Source organism: Hemiscyllium ocellatum, chromosome 3 (genome assembly GCF_020745735.1).
Source record: "Hemiscyllium ocellatum isolate sHemOce1 chromosome 3, sHemOce1.pat.X.cur, whole genome shotgun sequence".
NCBI classification, from domain to species: domain Eukaryota; kingdom Metazoa; phylum Chordata; class Chondrichthyes; order Orectolobiformes; family Hemiscylliidae; genus Hemiscyllium; species Hemiscyllium ocellatum.
Window position 1 is genome coordinate 131,491,653 of NC_083403.1, and position 23,040 is coordinate 131,514,692.

General features: G+C 41.4%; 1 protein-coding gene across 2 annotated transcripts in view; it reads right to left on the reverse strand.

Annotated features, from left to right (window-relative positions):
• The window catches only part of nbas (NBAS subunit of NRZ tethering complex), a 255,796-nt gene that overhangs the window by 6,115 nt on the left and 226,641 nt on the right, over window positions 1–23,040 (reverse strand). For both annotated transcript variants that reach the window (XM_060853540.1, XM_060853548.1), the window contains one exon: window positions 20,317–20,445. In XM_060853540.1, coding sequence (XP_060709523.1) covers window positions 20,317–20,445 — 129 coding nt within the window. The remainder of the gene's footprint in view (window positions 1–20,316; window positions 20,446–23,040) is intronic.

Consider the following 23,040-nt stretch of genomic DNA (forward strand, 5'->3'; position numbering starts at 1 on the left):
GGCCTGGCCTACATCTTAGGTCTTATAACAAATGCCTGCAGAGAAGTGGATATGTTGATTGCAACCTTCTATAATTTCCTTGATTGTGGAACAGTTTCAGTGGATTAGACAATCATGAATGTAATATCTTTGTTCAAGGAAAGAGGGAGGCAGAAAACAGGTCTACTTCCTAATGTCTGTGTTGGAATCCATTACGAAGGAATCAGTAGCAGATGGTTTAGAACAAAAATCATAATCAAGCAGAGTCAGCATGGTTTTATAAAAAGAAATTGGATTTAACAAAGTTGTTTGAGTTCTATGAGAATGAAACAAGCAGGTTGAATAACGAGAAACCAGCAGATTTAGAGGATTTGGATTTCTAAAAGGCAATTGTCAGATAAAATGTTAATGCACAAAATAAGAACTCATGGTGTTGAGAGTCATATTAGCATTGACAGAATTGATGAACTAACACAAACAGAAATTTGGAATAAGACTGTAGGATGTAGGTGCAGATTTCAGCCATTCAGCCCATCAAGTCCGCTCCACCATTTGATGTGATTGATAAGTTTCTCAACCCATTCTCCTGCTTTCTCACTGTAACCTTTGATCCCTTTCTCAAATACACTCTGACTTGGGTTCCCCAGCCTTTTCCAGCAATCAATTCCCCAGATTCCCCATTCTCCGGCTAACGAAATCCCTCCTCATCTCAGTTCTGAAGGGTGGTCCCTTTGTTTTGAGGCTGTGCCCTGGGATCACAGTCTCTCATTTTAGTGGAAACATGTTTTCCATATCTACTCTATCCAGGCCTCTCAATATTCTGTAAATTTCAAATGAGAACCACTGCCCCCTACACACCACCACCACCTTCTCCCCCTCTCAATGTTTCTAAACTTCAACAAAGATAGACCTAGAGTTCTCAACTGCTCCTCACGATAAGCTCTTCATCCCTGGGATCATTCTTGTAAACATTCCCTGGATCCCCTCTAACAGCAGCACATTATTCCTCAGATATGGGGCCCAAAACTGCTTACAATATTCCAAATATTAGGAGAGGCATATTAGTATTATCACTAGATGTGATAATACCTCGTGGTACTAACACTAGATTATTAATCCAGAGACCCAGGTAATGTTGGGGGGCCCAGGTTTGAATCCCATCATTGCAGATGATGGAATCTGAATTCAACAAAAATCTGGAATTAAGAACTTAATGATGACTGTTAATCAATTTTCAATTGCTGGAAAAAACTCTGGTTCACTAATGTCCTTAGAGGAAGGAAACAGCCATACCCACCCAGTCTGACCTACATGTGACCCAGACTCACAGCAATGTGGTTGGCTGTTAACTGCCCTCTGGGTAATTAGGGATAGGCAATATATGCTGCTCGAGACAGTGATGTCTCAAAACCATTAATGAATTAAAAAAAAGCACGTGCTCTGGTATTTTAGCCCACTTGAAATTAATGTTAACATTGCATTTGTTTTCCTAGCTGCCAACGGAACCTTCTTGTTAACCTTAAGAGAATCCTGAACTAGACCATAATGTCATACATGTCCTAAACTAGTCCCATTTGCTGGTGTTTGGCCCATATACCTCTAAACCTTTCCTATTCTGTCTACCTGTGATGCAACTTTCAAAGAACTATATACCTGAATCTCTAAGTCTCTGTTCGACAACGCTCCCCAGAGCTCTACTGTGGAAGACCTGCCCTTGTTGATCTTACCAAAGCGATTTTCCATCGTTGGAGCTTTCAGCTTTCCCAGCACCTTCTCTTTAATGATGGCCATTCCACTGATCTTACTGAAATTCTGGTGTCTTCCATTGTGAAGACCAGTGTAAAGTTCCCACTCAGGTCCTCCGCCCTTTTGTGTTCCTCATCACAACTTCTCCAGCCTCATTTTCTAGTGGTCCAATCTTTCTCTTATCTTTAATATATTTGAAAAAAACTCTTGCAAATTTCTTTTATTTTACTAGCTAGCTTACTCTCATATTTCATCTTCTCCCCTTGTTATTGCTTGTTTAATTATCCTCTGCTGGAGTTTAAAGACTTGCCAATCCTCTAGCTTCCCATTATTCTTCACTATACTGAATGCTTTTCCTTTGTTTTTATGCTGTCCCTAATTTCTCTCGTCAGCCAGGGTTGACTCATCCTCCCGAGTTTCTTTATTTTCTCTTTCATTGAATTTCTGCTATGTCTCCTGAATTACCCCTAGAAACTCCTACAAAAAGTTAGAACACAGTGGAATAATTAGAAAGGCAAACAAAGTATTATTCTATTTTACAAAAAGGATGGAGTGTAACAATAGATTTTTTTCAACTGTAAAGGTTGTTAATAAGATCACATCCAGAGTACAGTGTACAATTTTAATCTCTTACCTAAGGAAAGATACACTTGGAGTAGAGACAGTCCATTATCTTTTATTTCCATAAAGTGGTTTTCTTTAGAAAAGGCTGAGCAAATTGAGCCTATAATTATTGGAATTAGAGGTGATCTTATTGAAACATAAGATTTGTACTGCCTTGACTGAAGGTAGATGTTGAGAAGATGTTTCTCCATGGGGATATCTTGAGCCTGGCAGGATACTATCAGAATAAGAGTAAAAGTGGGGATGAGGAGAAACTTGTTCTCAGTTGTTGTCAATCTTTGGATTTGTTTACATTTGACAGCAGTGAAAGTTGTGTCGATGTCCCCTCCAAATCCTCGATTTCTACCATCTTGAAGGACAAAGCCAGCAAAGTAAATGCAAGGGAACATCACTATCTGCAAGCTCACTTCCAGGCCATGTACAATTGGTGTTTGGTTGATGGAGGGACTGAGTGGTCAGTGCAAATCGATGGGACGTAGTTGGGTCAGTGAGGTTGAAGTGAGAAGGGGGCTTTCAGAAATCAGGACGACGAGTTGGGGAGGGCATCAATGGCGAGCCAGTTTATTAATTATCCAGACACTTGAGCAGATTTTAATCCACCACCATTTCCTGTGTAATTATCAAGCTTAAGTAAGTCACAATCCTCCTACATTTTGGCCTAAACTCAGGGTTGGGTAGTTTTTGGAGGCTTTCAGATGCCAGATAATTGCACCGAGGAAATTTCAATTTCCCAGGCAATTCCATGCAGTCAGCTGTGTCAAGACTGCTTCATTATCCCAACAACAACTCTAACCTATGCTCTCGCAATGAATTTCTGGGCTATTACTTTGATGTTCACCCGAAGGTGGAAAACCTTTGTCACCAGGTAAACAAGTGCTGAATGGAGGAAGGAAAATTTCGTTCAGAGTTGGAAGACTTCACAGAATATGTTGTTGGGAAGCAATTTGAAATTGATTGTGCATTCATGTTCAAGAAGCAACCAGGTGCACAGACCAATTGACTGATTTGAAACGATATTACTGTTTCTTCCCATTCCTGGGTCAAAGCCCTGGGACTCCCTTTTGAAAAAGCACTGTGGGTGTACCTACAGTGCAGGCCTGTAGTGTTTGAAGAACATTATCACCCCCAGATGGGGAATACATGATGGCCCAGCTATTAAGATGAATTTAAAGGAGAAACATATTCAATGCAAGTGTGGATAGATTCTGTCTGACAAGTGGGCCAAGGGATTCAGAAGGTAGGTATAAAGGCGCAGTTAAATGCACAATTAGATCAACCATGAGCTTATCGAATGGTTTAACATGTTCGGGGGGGGGGGGGGGGGGGGCAAAAAACCCCACAACTGCCCCTAGTTCCAACATTCTGAGCAAACACTGATTATTGTTCTTCATAGGGAAAATATTAAATGTTGACAAACAGAAATACACCATTTGAGATTCACTTTCATTGAAATTTGTCAAAAAGAGCAAAAAGGTCTAAAATATTTATTGAGAGCTGATAACCCTTTCCTTTTAGTTCAAAACTTTAACTGATAAAATTTGTATGTTACTATCATATATGCACTAGCTAAGGAATATTGGCTGCAAGTGCTAAAAGCATGAGGACGCATAGTGGACTACTTCTGGGAGGAATCCTTTTGGGACAGAAGTGATTTTTTTGAGGCCTCTCTCCGATGTTAGAGTCATAACCCAGTTTCTCTTTGACAGCTGAATGTTGATTATGTTTGACATTTCACAGATGAATCTGCTATCAGGTCTTTCAGGACGGGGGAGTGGGAGATGCCGACCAAGTTAAGGATACACACACTCAGAGATTCGGTTTGAAAATTCTTTTGGAATTGAGTACAGCAGTCTTCGAGTGGAAGGAATTTTAGTATTCATTTACTTTCCTAATCAAAAGTAGCCTACTGCAAACAGAATGCCATTTTGCCTTTCTGTGCAATCATGACGGTGAACTAATTTTGATAGTCATTATCTGAACAGCACACATACTGATTCTGGACTGACATTTTAGTGTTATGTTGAAGAAATGTGTCATCTTTTGGATTTGACAGTGGACTGTTTGTTCAGGTGGGCATGAAAATTCCTACAGCATTCTTTAAAGAGGAGCGGGGGAGCTCTCCTTCAGTCTTGGCTAACAATTAACCTTCAACCTTTACTGTGCAAACAGATTAATTAATTTTTTAATCTCTCAAATATTTTCAGAATCTCGCTAAAATCAAATCTACAGGTCATAAGAGTCATAGAGATGTACAGCATGAAAACAGACCCTTCGGTCCAACCTGTCCATGCCAACCAGATATCCCACCTGTCAGTACCCGGCCCACATCCCTCCAAACCCTTCCTATTCATATACACATCCAAATGCCTCTTAAATGTTGAAATTGTACCAACCTCCATCACATCCTCTGGCAGCTCATTCCATACACGTGCCAGCCTCTGCATGAAATAAGTTGCCCCTTAGGTCTCTTTTATATCTTTCCCCTCTCACCCTAACCTATGCCCTCTAGTTCTGGACTCCCCGACCCCAGGGAAAAGACCCTCATAATTTTGTAAACCTCTATTAGGTCACCCCTCAGCCTCCGACGCTCCAGGGAAAACAGCTCTAGCCTGTTTAGCCTCTCCTTGTAGCTCAAATCGTCCAACCCTGGTAACATCCTTGTAAATCTTTTCTGAACCCTTTCAAGTTTCACAACATCTTTCCGATAGGAAGGAGACCAGAATTGCATGCAATATTCCAACAGTGGCCTAACCAATGCCCTGTACAGCCACAACATGACTTCCCAGCTCCTGTACTCAATGCTCTAATCAATAAAGGAAAGCATACCAAACGCCTTCTTCACTATCCTATCTCCCTGCGACTCCACTTTCAAGGAGCTATGAACCTACGCTCCAAGATCTCTCTGTTCAGCAACACTCCCTAGGATCTTACCGTTAAGTGTATAAGTCCTGCTAAGATTTGCTTTCCAAAATGCAGCACCTTGCATTTAGCTGAATTAAACTCCATCTGCCACTTCTCAGCCCATTGGCCCATCTGGTCCAGATCCTGTTGTAATCGGAGGTAACCCTCTTCGCTGTCCATTACACCTCCAATAACACATGTTTCGTTAATGCAAATTTGCTGTAATGCAATTGACGAATATGGGGACACTGTTTCTAAAATGTGTACTTTTAAAACGTGTTGGCTGTAATGCGATTACATCGCCAACATAAAAGCACTGTTTCTAAAATGCGATTTTTCATCAACTCGAGATTGCACAAGAACACAGCCAATGCATTATCAAAGAATTGTGGGGAGGCACGGTGGCACAGTGGTTAGCACTGCTGCCTCACAGCGCCAGGCACCTGGGTTCAATTCCCGCCTCAGGCGACTGACTGTGTGGAGTTTGCACGTTCTCCCCGTGTCTGCGTGGGTTTCCTCCGGGTGCTCCGGTTTCCTCCCACAGTCACAAAGATGTGCGGGTCAGGTGAATTGGCCGTGCTAAATTGCCCGTAGTGTTAGGTAAGGGGTATATGTAGGGGTATGGGTGGGTTGCGCTTCGGCGGGTCGGTGTGGACTTGTTGGGCCGAAGGGCCTGTTTCCACACTGTAAGTAATCTAATCTAAAAAAAAAACTACCTGTATGCTGACTGCCCAGAATATAAATTGACCCAGGTTACAATCACAACCACGGTTTTCAAACAAGATATGCTATACCCACAATAGTAGTCTCAATTTTATTCTCCCGAAAAATACATATTTTACTTAACAATCTTAGAACTGGGTACCAGGGACCAAGCAGATAGTATGTTGCAAAGATGCAGTAAGACACATGTATACAAAGCATAGTGAAAAGCTTGATGTTAGCAAAAAGAAGCATTAGAAGGAGGAGGAGGAACCTGCCCTGAGGATGATGTCAATGACCATGAGGAAAGGGAGCCAGCCACAGGACTGAAAAGCACAAATATGAATGTGTCCTCAAAAATAGTCAAACGCTTACATCATCACCAGAAATACAATGTGCATGGATGCACAAAATGTAGCAAAATGCAAGCTGGGATCCAACAAGGATTCCAAAACATTGTATTTTCCTATCAGGATCATGATGGGACAAAAAAAACACTTGTGCCCCAGAGGGGAACAATTCAGAAATGCTCGCAACCAGCGGCAGAGTGGATCAGCGTGGAAACTGCATCTGCTTAATGTGCAGTAGGTTGCTGTATTTTGTGGTCTAAATGCCTGGCAGCAACTTTGAAAGCTTCTGAAAGAACGCACGAATATAAGGTAGGCGAGGATTTATAATCAAGCAATATGGTTGGGGGTTTAGTGCTGGGTGCAGCTGCATTGGGTTGAGGGAACCATCAATGTCACGGAAAGAGGTGGGGTATCCGGTTGCTGGGGGGTTGCATGGGATGTGGTAGTTGGGTCAGCAAGTTCGAGGTGAGCAGGGGGCTGTCAGAGGTCAGGCAGTCTAGTTGGGGAGGGTATCAGGATTCAGAATAATAGTTACCCAGGCTAGAACGGATTTTAACCAACTAACATTTCCCATGTGATTATCAATCTTTAATAAGTCACAATGCTCCAATGTTTTGGACTAAACTCAGAATTGGGTGCATTTTTGGAGGGTTTCAGATGCTAGGTAATTGCATCAATTGAATGGAGGAATTAAAGTTTAGTTTGGAATTGGAAGACTTGAAAGAATATGTTCCTGAGAAGCAGTTTGAAATTGATTGTGTATTCATATTCAGGAAGCAACCAAGTACACAGATCCAGTTAATAGTCCTTTCAGGGCCATTAACATGCTGTTCAGTATGTAATCAGAAAGATTTGTAAAGCAAGGATCAGTGCATACAATTCAATCAACAAGCCAATTCAGATTTTAAATGGATAGCAGATTTGGTATCATCAATTTCCTGCCCCCCTTTAAATTATTTTCTGTCACACAATGAAGCTTTGCTTCATTCTGTACCATCAATTCAAGATGTGAATTCTTACACATCTCTGTCTGAAACATGATTCTGCATAATTATAAAAGAGACTTGTGACTGCAAGAGAACATGCCAAGTATAACATATTTAAAGTAGATGTGTGATTGATCTTTGGATTCTAAAGATATTGCACTATCAAGTGACATTGTCAACATAAATTGAATGGAAGGTACCACCTAATGTTATGTGACAGCCTAAATGTCTCTCTTACAAACTTCCAGGTAATCATTCGTCAAAGAAGTAACTGATTTCGACAACCCAGGAAGCATAAATAGAGGCCACGAGGAGATAAATTCAGGAGCTACAATTGCATTCCTTTTGAACGGTGTGAAGCATATTTACGAAAAATTCTGGTGGAGTGAAAGTTGCAAAGGTGACAAAGCGACCAAAGTGAAAAGATACAAGTGGCACTGGCACTTCGGGTGAATACGATGCCAGCGTGAAGAAGAAATCAGATTGGGCAAATTACATGCCAACTGAAATCTGAAACGGAACCCAAGCAAAACTGGCAAATCATGAACCAAATAGCCAGAACAAACACCCATGCTTAGGTAATTTCAGAATGCTCAAAATTTATTAAGGTACACAAATTAAATGTTAGTGCAAATGGTACAAGTGTAATAAAATTACTGTGTCAACCTGCCAAGCAAGTTTTCAATGAGAGTCCTATCTCCACTCTAATTACTTGAGCAACCATCTTAAAACTCAAACCTAAATGTTTGATTTTGATTTTTGTCCTCTATAATGAAGTCTTCAGCAACCTCAAACTACATAGTTTCGGATCCAAAGGGCTACAGTCTTTGATACTTCACTCCTTGGAAATCCTAACCTCCAACTATTCAGGCACAGATCAAAAGCATTTCATTGTCATCTCTCTACTGATGAACTACTCCCCACTCTCAATCCACAGAGCAGACTTTCAGCATCAAACCTTTCCATCACCAAACGATGAGATTTCCTATCCCTCTTTTGAGCATGTTGTGATTGCACCATATCCAACAGACTATCAACAAATTAAGGAATCTGGCTTTCCTGTGGTCTGCCATCCACCCAAACTTTTCCAAAAATCAGTGAATTCTTAGTGCTCTTAAGTTATTGCTTGCTACCAATCCTCCATACCCCTAATCCCAACATCCTGAAAACATGGGCAACAACTCCTCCTCCCGAAATCACACTTGAGCAAATCTAAATCACACATTGAGATTTTTAGCCATGTCCTACAACCATTCACATCTCAAACCCCACACAAAAACCTGTTTAAGATCTTTTCCATCTGATAAGCCTCCACGCTCCCAACAGATTTCTTGAGCAAAATATTACTTCTCAGAACAAGGTTGTTAAAAATCATAAGGGGAATGGAGAAGGTGAATAGACAAGCTCTTTTCCCCAGAGTAGGTGAGACAAAAGATTTAAAGGGGCAACTTTTTCACACAGAGGGTGGTGGAGTAGAGGTGGGGACATTTAAGACACATTTGGAGAGGTAAATGGATAGGAAAGGTTTAGAGGTGTATGAGCCAAGTGCAAGCAAATGGGATAAGATCAGTTTAGGAAATCTGGTCAGTATAAATGAGTTGGGCCAAAGGATCTGTTTCTGTGCTGTATGACTCTATGACTCATGGTAGATACAGTTTGAAAGGCAGTAGATGTTATTTATTTTAATTCCTCATTCTGGCTAATCTTGCTCAGTCTTTCTTTGCACATTGAGTATGCTTTCCCAGGCATGAGGCCCAGTACACTTAACAGCACCTCCTGCAGTACTCCTCGCATCCATTCCTCATTCGTTCACTTACTTCCTCCTCTCCTTTTCCCAGTCTGTTCTACTCTAATCGCTCACTCTCCTTCAAACCAATCTTTTCCTCTTTGTTCTTCTTCCCCTCTTCCTTCAGGAAACAGTGTACCACGAAGTTTGGGAACATATTGCTGACTGAATTTCAATTGGCCTTCTTCAGCAGTCTTATGCTATGGCTCCAAACCACCAGTTCAGTTCATTTTTCTGCAGCAGTGCTGTGCCAGATGATCTTTATGACTACCGACTCACGTCTGTTTCCCTAAACTCCCCTTCTCCAGCTCACCTCCCGTCCTATTATTCCAGCCTCTAATCATTCAGTTAAGAAAAATGGAAGAATTCTTGACTATAAAAAAGATAAAAAGATCATCTATCATCTAACTTTTGTCTTGTATTTATCCAACAACGTGTAAGAGGAGAGCATTCCTGCTCGCAAACTTTGATGAACTTGCAAATAATTGTAGCTCGGGAAGGAGGATAAAACAATTTCTGATTTGCAAAGTCAATGCTACAATGTTTTAAAGTTTTATTCCTGGTAAACAGTGATTTTGTGTAGCAAGTGCATATTTGTGTATTGTTTGATATTCTTTCCTGCTTAATGTACTTTAATACCAATGCAGTTGTTGAGGAGAATACTGAGATACTGAGATTGAGGTTCACAAGGAAGAGGTATTAGAAATCCTGCAGAGTGTGAAAGTAGATAAGTCCCCTGGGCCGGATGGGATTTATCCTAGGATCCTCTGGGAAGCCCGGGAGGAGATTGCCTAGCCTTTGATATTGATCTTTAAATCGTCATTGTCTACAGGAATAGTGCCAGAAGACTGGAGGATAGCAAATGTGGTTCTCCTATTCAGGAAGGGGAGTAGAGACAACCCTGGTAATTATAGACCAGTGAGCCTTACTTCAGTTGGTGGTAAGGTGTTAGAAAAGGTTATAAGAGATAGGAATTTAAGTCATCTAGAAAAGAATAATTTGATTAGGGATAGTCAGCATGGTTTTGTGAAGGGTAGGTCGTACATCACAAACCTTATTGAGTTCTTTGAGAAGGTGACCAAACAGATAGATGAGGGTAAACCGGTTGATGTGGTGTATATGGATTTCAGCAAGGCGTTCGATATGGTTTCCCATAGTAGGCTATTGTACAAAATGCGGAGGAATGGGGATTGTGGGAGATATAGCGGCTTGGATCAGTAATTGGCTTGCTGAAAGAAGACAGAGGGTGGTGGTTGATGGGAAATGTTCATCCTGCAGTCCAGTTACTAGTGGTGTACCGCAAGGGTTAGTGTTGGGTCCACTGCTGTTCGTCATTTTTATAAATGACCTGGATTAGGGTGTAGAAGGGTGGGTTAGTAAATTTGCAGACGACACTAAGGTCAGTGGAGTTGTGGATAGTGGCGAAGGATGTTGTAGGTTACAGAGAGACATGGATAAGCTGCAGAGCTGGGCTGAGAGGTGTCAAATGGAGTTTAATGTGGACAAGTGTGAGGTGATTCACTTTGGTTGGAGTAACTGGAATGCAAAGTACTGGGCTAATGGTAAGATTCTTGGTAGTGTCAATGAGCAGAGAGATCTCGGTGTCCATGTGCTCAGATCCTTGAAAGTTGCCACCCAGGTTGACAGGGTTGTTAAGCAGGCATATAGTGTTTTAGCCTTTATTAATAGAGGGATCGAGTTCTGGAACCATGAGGTTATGTTATAGCTGTACAAAACTCTGGTGAGGCTGCACTTAGAGTATTGTGTACAGTTCTGGTCACTACATTATAAGAAGGATGTGGAAGCTTTGGAAAGGGTGCAGAGGAGATTTACTAGGATGTTGCCTGGTATGGAGGGGAGGTCTTACGAGGAAAGGCTGAGGGAGTTGAGTCTGTTTTCATTGGAGAGAAGAAGGTTGAGAGGTGACTTAATAGAGACATATAAGATAATCAGAGGGTTAGATAGGGTGGACAGCGAGAGCCGTTTTCCAAGTATGTCGATGGCGAGCACGCGGGGGCATAGCTTTAAATTGAGGGGTGATAGACATAGGACAGATGTCTTTACTCAGTTTCTTTACTCAGAGTAGTAAGGGTATGGAATGCTTTGCCTGCAACGGTAGTAGATTCGACGACTTGAAGTGCATTTAAGTCGTCATTGGACAAACAAATGGACGCACATGGAATAGTGTAGGTTAGATGGGCTTCAGATTGGTATGACTGGTCAGCGCAACACCGAGGGCCGAAGGGCCTGTACTGCGCTGTTATGTTCTAGGTTCTTAAATGCATACACTGCATGCAAATATTTTTCTCCACTCTCTGGAAAAGTCTGGTCAAAGTCAAAGTGTCAGCAAGATAGAAACAGATGGCATTCTGCGCAAGGTTGGAAAGCTGTGGAGATCCAAGTAGTAGTTTGGCAAATTCGATCGACAAAAAAGTCATCCAGACAACAAATTGTGAAGCATAACTGCCTGAAGCTAGTGTCTCTCACCATGCACATGCACATCCTAATCACCAGTGTGAGAGAATAATAATTCCTACTCTGCACTAGGATGCCTCTATTTACTTCCATTGTCACAAACTTGATCTTGGGAGTTTACATTTATTCAGGGCCATCAACATCAATGTAACAACAGCCATAATTGGTTAAGTGGAATATACTGTATTTTGGAGCTATTTCAGATTAAAGAAATAATACAATTATGCATTAGTAAGCAATTGAACAGTAGTTATTTTTTGTACAAACTCCTGGGTTTGTTTTGGGAAGTATATTAGTATAACGTGTGTCATATGAATCCTGTCTTTGTGGAATTACTCCCATGTTACAAATACTACTTAGGAGCAGCCAGTTCTTGTTGACTTTGATTCTCCATACCAACTGCAATCTCAAAGCCAAGTGCTCACTGTGCATCCACATTATTTCCTTGAGTCAACATGAACTGGAAGAACAACACCTCATTTTGGGCACTTTACATCCTTTAGGACTCAGTACTGCGTTCCAATTTCAGAGTATGACTTTTGTTCTTACATCTACCACCTCAAAGCTGTGATTATTGGCTGTACTTCCACGGCAGATTCATACTCTTTTCATACTGAACATTAACACCCATTTTACATATCAAACTCTCCTTTACTACCATCATCACTCCCTTTGTCTTTTGCTCTGGGCACCTTCATAAGCTATTCCACATGCTCATTTATCCCTCTGTCAACAGCATAAAAACAACACTATTTTCCAGCTCCTTACAGTTCCAAATTAGAGTAATATGGAACTTGAAATAGCTTCTGTCTTCATAGATATAGACAGACCTGCTGAGCTTCTCCAGTACTTTCTGTTTTTAATTGCAGAGTTTCAGGATCTGCAGTATTTTGCTTTTTACCACTTACAGTCATAGAATCATACAGCATGGAAATAGACTCTTCAGTCCAACTGTGCAAGCTGAACATAATCCCAATTGAGCTGAAAATGCGTTGCTGGAAAAGCGCAGCAGGTCAGGCAGCATCCAAGGAACAGGAAATTCGACGTTTTGGGTATAAGCCCTTCATCAGGAATGAGGAAAGTGTGTCCAGTAGGTTAAGATAAAAGGTAGGGAGGGGCGATGGAGATGTGATAGGTGGAAGGAGGTCAAAGTGAGGGTGATAGGCTGGAGTGGGGTGGGGGCAGAGAGGTCAGAAGAAGATTGCGGGTTAGGAAGGCGGTGCTGAGTTCGAGGGATTCGACTGAGACAAAGTGGGGGGAGGGGAAATGAGGAAACTGGAGAAATCTGAGTTCATCCCTTGTGGTTGGAGGGTTCCCAGGACCTGCAAGTGCTTGGAGGAGTGGGAGGGGGAGTTAAAGTGTTGAGCCACGGGGTGGTTGGGTCGGTTGGTCCTGGTGTCCCAGAGGTGTTCTGTGAAACGTTCCGCAAGTAGGCGGCCTGTCTCCCCAATATAGAGGAGGCCACATCGGGTGCAGCGGATGCAATAAATGATGTGTGTGGAGGTGCAGGTGAATTTGTGGCGGATATGGAAGGATCCCTTGGAGAGAAGTAAGGGAGGAGGTGTGGGCGCAAGTTTTGCATTTCTTGCGGTTGCAGGGGAAGGTGCTGGGAGTGGAGGTTGGGTTGGTGGGGGGGTGTGGACCTGACGAGGGAGTCACGGAGGCAGTGGTCTTTTCGGAACGCTAACGGGGAGGGGAGAGAAATATATCCCTGGTGGTGGGGTCCGTTCGGAGGTGGCGGAAATGACGGCGGATGATACGCTGTATATGGAGGTTAGTGGGGTGGTAGGTGAGAACCAGTGGGGTTCTGTCCTGGTGGCGGTTGGAGGGGCGGGGCTGAAGGGCGGAGGAGCGGGAAGTGGAGGAGATGCGGTGGAGGGCATACCAAGTCTCTCCTCCTACCTTTTACCTTAGCCTGCTGGACACACTTTCCTCATTCCTGATGAAGGGCTTATGCCCGAAACATCGAATTTCCTGTTCCTTGGATGCTGCCTGACCTGCAGCGCTTTTCCAGCAACACATTTCCAGCTCTGATACTCCAGCATCTGCAGACCTCACTTTCTCCCCATAATCCCAATTGAATCTACCTGCTCCTGGTCCATATCTCTCCAAAGCTTTCCTTTTTATGTATTTATCCAAATGTCTTTTTAACATAATTGTATCTACATCTACCACTTCCTCAGGAAGGTCATTGCACACCCAGGCCACCCTCTTTAAAAAAAAATAACCTCATGTCTTTTTTAAAATTTCTCTCCTCTCACCTTAAAGATGTACCTCCTAATCTTGAAATTCCCCATTTTAGGGAAAGACAACTACTATTAACTGTATCTACACCTCTCATTATTTTATAAACTTCTATCAGATCGCCTCTGAACCTCTAACATTCCAGTGAAAGCAGTCCCAGCCTTTCTTTCTAACTCAAACTTTCCATACCTGACCACAGCCTGGTAAATCTCTCCTGAGCCTTCTCCAGCTTGATAATATCCTTCGTATAACTGGGCAGCCAAAACTGGACACAGTATTCCAGAAGAGGCCTCACCCTATGTCCCATACAACCTCAACAGAACATCCCAATTCTACACTCAAAGGAGTGAACGATGAAGATGAGCATGCCAAATGCCTTTTTAACTATCTTGTCTATATGTGACACAAACTTTAAAGAATTACATACCTGCACCCTCAGGTCTTCTGTTCTACAACACTACTCAAGACCCTACCACTGTTTATTATACCAAAATGTAATACCTTGCATTTATCCAGATTGAACTCCATTTGCCATTTTCCAGCCTTTTGACCCATTTGTTCAAGATCCCTTTGTAATCTTAGAAAAATTTCTTTACTCTACTATGTCACCAATTCAAATCACTTATATAAATGACAAACAAAAGACAAACATAACTGATGTCCATGAAACATTGCTGGTCACAGGCCTCCAGTCCGAAAGCAACCCTCCATCAATACTGTCTTCTACTCTTAAGATTACACATCCAATTGGAAAGCTCACCTTGCATCCCATGTGACCTAACTTTACTAATTAGTTTACTGAGCAGAATCTTGTCAAAGGGTTTACTAAAATCCAAATAAACAATGTCTTCTGCTCTGCTATCATCAATCTTTTTGGTAACTTCCTCAAAAAACTCAATCAATTTTGTAAGACAAGATTTCATTCTGCAAACTGCAAAACAACAGCTTTTCAACCTCTGGTGTTTTCCCCAAAGAAAAGAAAATCCTGACTCTTAATTGAAGCAAACTAATGCTCCTCAAAGTTTACTTGGTCTGCTCTTCCAACATGCAAACAAGTTTTGATTATCATCCTAGAAACTCCCATTTTCTCTCTCTCTCTCTTGCACAAATACATAACTTGGTAACTGTCTTTTTAAAAAAAACTTAGCTTCAGAAATATGGGTGTCTTACTCATTAAATTTCCTCAGGCATACAGTTCTAAACCCACATGCCACTAGTTCAAAATCCAAAATGTAAAATGAATTATTTTAAAAAACATAACATACCTTACATCATAGTTGATTAAGTTTCTGCTTCATTCACCAACACTGACAATGCGTTCTAGAGTCTCACAAATTTCTCAAACAAAAATTAAATTGCTAGAGCTAGATATTTGATTAGATTAGATTACTTACAGTGTGGAAACAGGCCCTTCGGCCCAACAAGTCCACACCGACCCGCCGAAGCGCAACCCACCCATACCCCTACATATACCCCTTACCTAACACTACGGGGAATTTTAGCATGGCCAATTCACCTGACCCGCACATCTTTGGACTGTGGGAGGAAACCGGAGCACCCGGTGGAAACCCACGCAAAATACATTTTAGATTAGATTACTTACAGTGTGGAAACAGGCCCTTCGGCCCAACAAGTCCACACCGACCCGCCGAAGCGTAACCCACCCACACCCTTACATTTACCCCCTACCTAACACTATGGACAATTTAGCATGGCCAATTTACCTGACCTGCACATCTTTGGAATGTGGGAGGAAACCGGAGCACCCGGAGGAAACCCACGCAGGCACGGGGAGAACGTGCAAACTCCACACAGTCAGTCGCCTGAGGCGGGAATTGAACCCGGGTCTCTGGTGCTGTGAGGCAGCAGTGCTAACCACTGTGCCACCGTGCCGACCACTCAACATGAACACTGCAGAAGCTGAAAGAATGGAAAGTTGTTTGAAGAAATTTAACAAAAAAGGCAACAGGCAGGACAGGGATGCTGAAAGAAATGCAAACTATGACGAAGAGAATGCTGAAATAGGTTGCCTTGATAGGGAAAGACACCCCAGCTGATAAAGAACACTATGTGACCAGTCAGAGACAATGCACTCATTGCTCAAAATTGAGAGAAAATATTTGCTTTGAGAAGAATTATTTCTCTGCCAGAATGTTTCAAACAGGACTACTATAAATGAATATATATTTACCATATTTACATCTATGGTTATGAAAGGATTGAATCTAACTTTTCCTTACAAGGTAAACAAACAAACTAAAAGCTGACAAAATTGGCACCAGATATATTTTCAATTTATGGTCTGTCAAAATAACTTTCTGAATCAAAAACAGGCCTTAATTTCTTTAGCTGTTAATTCAGGAATACTCAAATGCTTTGCCAATTTCCATTATTTGTACCATGTACAGACAGCTCCACTGAATAAATAATTGATCTTATAAGACATTTCTACAAAAACAAAATGACTCAACAGCTCTGAAACAAAGAATAGAAAATCCTGACAATACACTTCATGCATCAAAAAATGAGTAGTGACCTTCCTGGAGTTTCAAAGCAGCAGGGACTCTTTCCAACTTGACACATGTATTGCCGTATATTGCTATATAGCGTCACTGATACCTGAAGCATTATTCAAATTCTCACTCTTTTTGCATCTTTTCTCATCGCAGGCCTTATACACTTAATAGTAAGGTCCTAGGGAGTGTCGTTGAACAAAGAGACCTTGGAGTGCAGGTTCATAGCTCCTTGAAAGTGGAGTTGCAGGTAGATAGGATAGTGAAGAAGGAGTTTGGTATGCTTTCCTTTATTGGTCAGAGTATTGAGTACAGGAGTTGGGAGGTCATGTTGCGGCTGTACAGGACATTGGCTAGGCCACTGTTGGAATATTGTGTGCAGTTCTGGTCTCCTTCCTATCGGAAAGATGTTGTGAAACTTGAAAGGGTTCAGAAAAGATTTACAAGGATGTTGCCAGGGTTGGAGGATCTGAGCTACAGGGAGAGGCTGAACAGGCTGGGGCTGTTTTCCCTGGAGCGTCGGAGGCTGAGGGGTGACCATATAGAGGTTTACAAAATTACGAGGGGCATGGATAGGATAAATAGGCAAAATCTTTTCCCTGGGGTTTGGGAGTCCAGAACTAGATGGCATAGGCTTAGGGTGAGAGGGGAAAGATATAAAAGAGACCTAAGGGGCAACTTTTTCATGTAGAGGCTGGTACGTGTATGGAATGAGCTGCCAGAGGATGTGGTGGAGGTTGGTACAATTGCAACATTTAAGAGGCATTTGGATGGGTATATGAATAGGAAGGGTTTGGAGGGATATGGGCCGGGTGCTGGCAGGTGGGACTAGATTGGGTTGGGATATCTGGTTGACATGGACGGGTTGGACCGAAGGGTCTGTTTCCATGCTGTACATCTCTATGACTCTATGATCTCCCCTCATGCTTGAGACATGTCCATTTTGTCCATCTGTGTCAGACTCAGTGTCAACATAGGATTCTCCTTTGATATGCACCCCCCTTTCATCCATACAATTTTGATATTTGTTGTCCTACTTGTGCGCTGAATTTCAAGTAGGTCTGCAGATGCTGGAGATCAGAGCTGAACATGTGTTGTTGGTTAAAGCGCAGCAGGTCAGGCAGCATCCAAGGAACTGGAAATTCGACGTTTTGGGCATAAGCCTGATGAAGGGCTTATGCCCGAAACGTCGAATTTCCTGTTCCTTGGATGCTGCCTGACCTGCTGCGCTTTAACCAGCAACACATTTTCAGTGCTGAATTTCAAGCATGTGTCAGGCAAAGTAAACAACTTAGTGAGGAAACAAATCAGCTTTAAACAAATATTTGATTGCTCAACTTTAATGAAGTTGCCTAACTGATATCATCACAGTTATCAATTCAGCATTTAATTGTTAGTTTATTGGTGGTTTAAGATTTAGACCTGCTTGCTTTTCCTACCAGTTTACTGATTTACAATGGAGCAGCTTTCTTGCATGCCTTTAATGAACAGAATCAGTACCATGAACTTAACAGATGGTAATTATATGAGCCAAACAGATAAATTTGACATGTTTTTCACATGAGATGCTCTAAAACATAACAGCTTCCAAGCTTGACAGTACAGGATGACAATTAATTTTAAATGTTAGTTGATATTACATAGCTTTGTACATTGAAAGTCAAGGCCAAGTGCAGTTTTCCTGTCAAACAGGGTTAGAGGATAGGAAAGATGCCGTCATATATTTGGGCACACCAGAGGCTAAGAAAGTCCTAATAAAAGATATTTTAAGAAATATTTTACAAATATTAAAGAAATATTTGACTTTATTTCAAACATGTACCTCATTATTGCACAGAATGTTCTGTGCCAGTCACAAAAAACACATTAAAATTGGACAACTATGATTATCAACTGGTTCAGCTTACAATCCAAGGAGGGCTTACTGATAGAAGTAACATTCACATTCGATTTATTTTTATCATTTGAACTCCGCTTCTATACAAGAAGTTTATCACTTTGACTGGATAACCTTTACAAATGTGAAGGTGAAGTTCTGCGTAACACTAAGTTTTCTTGTATCCAATGCTGATGAAGTTGGAATGGGATGCCAACACCTATTGCTTTGATTTCACATTTGTAGCTTTTCCTTCTAAACACTTCGCTGCACTACCGACTCGAATCGACAGTCACTCAACATGTTAAATTTAAGTACGCAGCCTGTAAAACTTCACATTACCAGCTTCATTCAACAGTGGCTGAAAAGCATGGTAAATTTGCAGATGACACAAAGATAGGCAGATGGACAGATAGTGTTGAGAAGGTGGGGAGGTTGCAGAAAGACTTGGATAAGGTAGCAGACTGGGCAAACAAGTGGCAGATGAAAACAGTTTGGGAAACTGAGAGGTTATGCACTTTGGTAGGGAGAATAGAGGCATAGACTATTTTCTAAATGGGTAAAATGGATTTGGAAATCTAGAGCACAAAGGGACTTTGGCATCCTATATCTCTTAAGGTTAGCAAATAGGTTCAGTTGGCAGTTAGGAAGGCAAATGCAACATTACTGTTCATTTTGAGAGGGTTAGAGTACAAGAGCAGGGGTGGACAGCTTAAGCTGTATAAGCTCTGATCAGACAGTATTTGGAATATTGAGAGAAATTTTGAGCCTAATATCTAAGGAAGATTGTGCTGATCTTAGAGGAGATCTGAGGCGGTTTCCAGCAATGATCCGGGAAATGAAGGACTTGGCATATGAGGAGTGGTTGAGAAGTTGGAGTCTGCACTTGATGCAGTTTAGAAGGAGGAGGGGGTTCTCACTGAAACTTACAGAATACAGAGGCCTGGATGGAGTGGATGTGGAGAAGATATTTCCCCTAATAGGAGAGACCAGGGTCCTAGGACACAGTGTTGGAGTTAAAGCGTGACCTTTTGGAACTGTGATGAGGTGGAATTTCTTCAGCAAAAAGGTGGTGAATCTATGGGACTCACTGCCACACAAGGCTGTGGAAGCCAAGTCATTGAGCGTATTTAAGACAGAGATAGACAAGTTCTTGATTAGCAAGGGGATCAACGGGTGTGGGAGGAAGGCAGGAGAATGGGGTTGAGAAACATATTAGCCATGATTGAATGGTAGAGCAGACTTGATGAGCCAAATGGTCTAACTCTGTGCCTATGTCTATGGTCTCATGATATTGAGTGTAATTTGTTTCTGGCTTTATTTCCTCTGTGGATGCACACTTTTTCCTTTGCTTGCATGATATTCACTCACATGTCTGTTTTCCATTCAGGCTGGTACTTTTTTTCTACTAGCTCCATACAAATGGGAGGTTAAATTCAACTGGGTTGAACTTCGTGCTATTGTATATAGTGACCCAGGGAGAACAAGGGCTAAACCAGCTCTGCTCAAGCGGTCAATAGACCAATGATATAATCCTTTTGTTTAACTGACAACAAGAGTAAAACATTTGGAGTGCCAGAAAACAATGGTCTTAACCACACAGTGGAATAAATTCACGTTTGATACTCAGTATCAAATAATAATAATATTACAAATAATAATACTGCATTCCAAACTAAAAGTGAAATAAAACTGTCACATCAATTTAATCAGTAAGCTTTGCTTAAACTCTGAATGAATCTTAGTTAACTTAACTTAATGCATCTCGATATTTATTGTGGAAGTGCAGTTGTTGCATCCCTTACCCAAGATGACAAGACAATTATTTTCAGCCATCACCTTGTTCTATTGTAAATGTTAATTATTTAATTTATTACATCCCTCTGCTTTCCTGTTCAGATACAAAATCAGGATAATCTCAGACAAGTCATTCTTTTTATGATAATGGTTACGTGGGTTTGTAGATCAAATAGGCTCAAATCTAATTTATTCGGCTTATATATACTTTATCGTGGAATCTGTTGTGTGATCTGATTATTGTATATTAAAAATATTTATCTTGTTTGAAGTTTTCGATAAAATAGCTGGTTCATTAATACGAGATTTAATAGATTTCTAAATGAACAGTCCTTACCTGAGAGACAGCCCTTATCTGTTCCATTACCAGTTTCTGCAGTTCATGGTTACCACTTTCTATCCCAAGTTTCAATGCTGGCAGTAGGATGGATTGTTCCAGGAGTAGGAGATAAATTTGTTTCACCCACTATTTAAAATGAGACCTTTAGTCAATTTGGAACAGTATTATAACTCAATGATCTTCACAAGAAAATCCACAGTAAACAGGAACAACACAATGTACAGAAACGCTCACACCAATAGGTTTGTGTCATTTCATTCTACAGCAATCACAAAATAAGGTGCTAACGATAACTCTTTCTATACAATTTACTATTTCCTTTCTGGAAATTTAACATTTTACTCAATGTTATGAACAGTTCAACTGGCTTGCTCTTTTATGAAACTCCACTAACAACCCTTCACTATGTATTAGATTAGATTAGATTCCCTACAGTGTGGAAACAGGCCTTTTGGCCCTAACAGTTAACAGAGACTCTCCAAAGATGATTAATTTTCTATTATTTGTTCCATTGCAGTTATTACAAGATGGATACATTTTAGGAAAGATTTTGAAGAACTCTGAAAATGATTTGAATTATAGAAACAAAGTTAGGTGGTTTGGCCATGCTTAAAAAAAATGCTCATAGTGTCTAGGGATGTGCAGGTTAGGTGGGTTAGTCAATGGTAAATGCGGGGTTACAGTGATAGGGTAGGGAGATAGGTCTGGGTAGGTTGTTGTTTGGAGGGTGTGCATGGACTTGAAGGGCTGAATGGCCTGTTTCCACACTGTAGGAATTCTTTTGAAGTAAACATTATTCAACAGAATTCTTTTGGCACAACAAGGACATTTAATTCCCAGGGCAGAAAGGGCAATGAGTTTCAAAACTAGCCCCAAAATTTCAATGTGGATGTGTTCCAAATCCTGCAAAATCCTGGATGTTTGGTGCTTCAGTTTAGGATTTGGAGTTGAAATCACACCAGGGAACTTTCATCCTTCCCTGTGACTGCTTCACCTGACTGTGGATGCCATTTCCTAAAGTGGGAAGAGTTTCATTCTCACCATTAACATCTTAAAATTTGATGAACATGGGACACTGTGTGTTTATGTTGCACCTTTAGTGCAATAAAACATCCTAAGGAACTTCAAGCAGCATTATAAATAAAATCTGATGCTGAGGCACATAAGGAGATTTTAGGACAGATGAGGCCAGTTTTAAGTAACATTAATAAAAAGGAGGAAAGTAAGATTCAGAGGTCTAGGAGGGAATCCAAAATTTAGGGTCTGCGCAGTGGAAGGCACAGTATTGTGAAGCTATTCAAATTAGGAATACTTAAGAAGTTGGAACTATAAAGGATTGTGGGGCTGGTGGCAATTAGTGAGGTCATTAGACTATAAGACATAATAGTAGAAATTAGGCCGTTCAGCCCATCAAGTCTGCTCTGCCATTCAATCGTGGCTGATAAGGTTCTCAACCCCATTGTCCCACGTTTTCTCCGTAACTCTTGATCCCATAGAACCTATCTATCTCAGTCTTAAATGACATCGCCTCCACAGCCTTCTGTGGCAATGAATTCCACAGATTCACTATTCTCTGGCTGAAGAAGTTTCTCCTTATCTCCATTCTAAAAGGTTTCCCTTTACTCTAAAGCTTTGCCCTCAGGTCCTAGTCTCTCCTACCAATGGAAACAACTTTCCAGCATCCACTCTGTCCAGGCCGTTCAGTATTCTGTGTGTTTAAATTAGATCCCCCTCATCCTTTTAAACTTCGAGTATAAACACAGAGTCCTCTAATGCTCCTATTATGTTAAGCTGTTCATTCCTAGAACCATTCTCTTGAACCTCCTCTGAACAAGCTCCAGGGACAGTACATCCTTCCTGAGATATGGGGCCCGATACTCCAAATGTGGTCTGACTAGAGCCTTACAGAGCTTCAGAAGTTACATTCCTGCTTTTATATTCAAGTCCTCTCAAAATAAATGCTATCATTGCATTTGCCTTCCTAACTACCGACTCAACCTACAAGTTTATCTTGAGAGAATCCTGGATTAGAACTCCCAAGTCTCTTTGCATGTTTTCCGAGTTTTCTCCCCATTTAGAGAATAGTCCATCCCTCTATTCTTCCTACTAAAGTGCATGACCTTACACTTTCCCACATTGTACTACATTTGCCACTTTTGGCCAGTCTCCTAGCCTGTCCAAATCCTTCTGCAGAAACCGCCCCCCCCCCCCCCCACCCCCACCTCCTCAATGCTACCTGTATCTCTACATATCTTTATATCACCTGCAAACTTAGTCAGATTGCCCTCAGTTCCTTCACCTAGATTGTTAATATATAAAGTGAAAAGTTATAGTCCCAAACTGAGCCTTGTGAAACACCACTTGCCACCGGCTTCCATCCTGAGAAGGACTCTTTTATCTCCACGCTCTGCTTTCTGCCAGACAGCCAAGCTTCTATCCATACTAGCACCTTGCCCCTGACATCATAGGCCTCATCTTGCTTAGAAACCTCTTGTGCATGACCTCCCCTTGATGAAACCATGCTGGCTTTGCCCTATTTTACCATATACTTCCAAGCATTCAGAAATCTTATCCTTCACAATGGATTCCAGGATTTCACCCACAACAGAGATTAGGCAAATTAGTCTGTAATTTTCTGTTTTTTGCCTTACTCCCTTTTTAAACAGGGGTGTCATGTTAGTGATTTTCCAGACCTCTGGGACCCTCCTGATTCTAGTGATT